The 2500-nt window shown below is 47.4% G+C and overlaps 1 protein-coding gene across 1 annotated transcript in view; it reads right to left on the bottom strand.

Annotated features, from left to right (window-relative positions):
• Elk (Eag-like K[+] channel) overlaps window positions 1-2500 on the bottom strand; it is a 292104-nt gene that overhangs the window by 41504 nt on the left and 248100 nt on the right. Inside the window, exon 6 of the mRNA XM_086546721.1 lies at window positions 1-83. This exon is cut by the window's left edge and continues 78 nt beyond it. Coding sequence (XP_086402847.1) covers window positions 1-83 — 83 coding nt within the window. The remainder of the gene's footprint in view (window positions 84-2500) is intronic.

Here is a 2500-nt window from a genome sequence, read left to right as displayed (position 1 = left end):
GTAGTGCGTTGCAATCATGCACGGACTCAACACCACCTCGCCTTTCTTGTTGACGAAGGTGGTGCGGAAGTTGAGTATGATGTCTGCAAAGGCATGAGTAAGATGGGTGAGGAATGGCCTATGAGGGATTGGTGAATGACGTTTGCAGAAGGATGAGTAAGGAGTGAGGAATGAGGGACGGGTGAATGATGTTTGAATAAGGATGAGTAAAATGGATGAGTAGGGAGCGTGAAACTGTCCGTGAAGGATGGGAATGTAATGTCTGTTACGGGATGAGTAAAATGGGTGAACAAGGAGTGAGGAATTGAATAAAAGGAGTGGGTAAAATGAATAAGTAATGCAAAAATGTAAGGTATTGTTGGGGAGGAATGGGGAAAAAATAGTGAGTAAAAGGAGTAAATGGGTATGGGGAATTATCTAAGAAGATTGACTCATCGGGTCTTCAATTTATCTAGGAGGGATGAGTAAATCATGAGGAATTATCCACGAGGTGTGGGCAAATAGCTGAAGAATAATCTAAGAAGGATGAGTAAATGGTGAGTATATTTCGCGTGGAAGAAGTTAAATAGGAGGTCAGGAGAGGCATGGATAGATAAAAGGGATGACTAAGTAGCACGGAAGCTGTCGAATGAATGGTGAGTAAATATCTCGTAAACGAAAGTGATTCAGCGATTGAGAATGAGTAAATAATTACCCTTCCTTCCCTTTCTTTCTCTCTTTATCTATTTCTCTTTTGTTTTCCCCATCCCTATCTATCTTTTTCTTGGTCTCTTACTACCTCTCTTTCTCCCTTTTTTTCTCTCTTCCTCTTCGTCTTACTCCCACTCACTTACTTACTTACTTACTCGCACTCTCTCCCTCCTTCCTTACCATCTCTCTCTCTCTCTCTCTCTCTCTCTCTCTCTCTCTCTCTCTCTCTCTCTCTCTCTCTCTCTCTCACTCTCTCTCCCCCTCTTTCTCTCTCCCCCTCTTTCTCTGTCTCTCTCCACCCCCCTCTTTCTCTGTCTCTCTCCACCCCCCTCTTTCTCTGTCTCTCTCTCTCCCCCTCTTTCTCTGTCTCTCTCTCTCCCCCTCTTTCTCTCTCTCTCTCTCTCTCTCTCTCTCTCTCTCTCTCTCTCTCTCTCTCTCTCTCTCTCTCTCTCTCTCTCTCTCTCTCTCTCTCTCTCTCTCTCTCGCAGACTCCCCTATCCTATTCCTCTGTATCTATCTATCTTTACCTGCCTTTGTAAGTTAATCCCTCTTTGTTAACTCTCCCTCTCCCTCTTCTCCTATTCCCTCTCTCTTTTTGGTTATTCTCTCTCCCTTTCTCTCTCTCTCTCTCTCTCTCTCTCTCTCTCTCTTTCTCCCTCTCTCTCTCCTTCTTTCCTTCTCCGTCTCCTTCTTTCCTTCTCCTTCTTCCATTCTTCTTCTTCTTCTTCCATTCTCCCTCCCCCTCCCACCCTCTTCCGCTCCCATACTCCCTCTCTCTTTTTTCTCCCCGTCCTCATACATCCTATATGTTTAAAACTAAAGCCAATCAGCCAATCAGGTGTAACTTCTTCTCGAAAACCAGGATCTGATTGGTTGACATTCAACATGCGCTGCGAGAGGTTGTTGACCAGGATGTCCTCTCATCTGGCAGTGGTTTGTTAAAAAGGTGTTTTTGTGAGGTGGAGGTGGAGGTGGGGGTGGGGATGAGGGGATGGAGATGGAGGGTTGGGGAAGATGGGGAGGGGTTGGGAGGGGTTGGGAGGGGATAGGAAGGGATAGGAGGGTTGGGTTGAGGTGGGAAGGGAAGGGAAGGGCAGGGAGGGGTGGATGGGAAGGGGATGGAAGGGTTAGGGAAGGAGAGGTAGGAGATGATGGGGTATGGTGGGTATGGTGGGGTATGGTAGATGGGGAGGGGATGGAGGGTGGCGTCTGCATGTTTACGTCTGTCTGTCTATCTGTTGTTCTCACTTAGGCGGTTTCCTTTATTCGTTTGTTTAATTATTTTTTTTCTGTTTCTCTGGGTTCTCTGTTTGCCCTATCTGTTTGCATGTCTGGATCTGTCTCTCTGACTTGTATTTCTCTTTGTTTTTTTTTCTCTTTTTATGCCTCTCGTTTTTTATTTATCTTTCTATTAATCTATCTATCTTTCCTACCTCACTCAGAATTAACCACTGACTTTGCCCCCATCCCCTCCCCCCCACCCTCTCCCACCTCCTCCTGTGCCTTCCTCCTTCCCCCTTCCTCTGCCCCCTCCTTTCTCTTCCCTCTCTCGCGGTCTCTCTTTCTCTACCTCTGTCTCTTTCTATGTCTCTCTCTCTCTCTCTCTCTCTCTCTCTCTCTCTCTCTCTTTTTCTCTCTCTCTCTCATCCCTCACTCTCCCTATCCTACCTTCCCCTCCCCCCTACCTTACCCTTGCCCCCGTTATTTTACCCACCCGCCCACTCTCCTCTGTAAAGGAGCGCCCCTCCCCCCTCCAACCTTGCCCACCCATTCACCTATGAAGAGGAGCGCTCACCCACCCACCCAACCC

This window comes from Penaeus japonicus, unplaced genomic scaffold, assembly GCF_977035675.1.
Source record: "Penaeus japonicus unplaced genomic scaffold, GWHDUDI00000001_assembly GWHDUDI00000018, whole genome shotgun sequence".
NCBI lineage: Eukaryota > Metazoa > Arthropoda > Malacostraca > Decapoda > Penaeidae > Penaeus > Penaeus japonicus.
The sequence above is the reverse complement of the archived record's forward strand: the minus strand, read 5'-3'. Positions and strand labels throughout refer to the sequence as shown.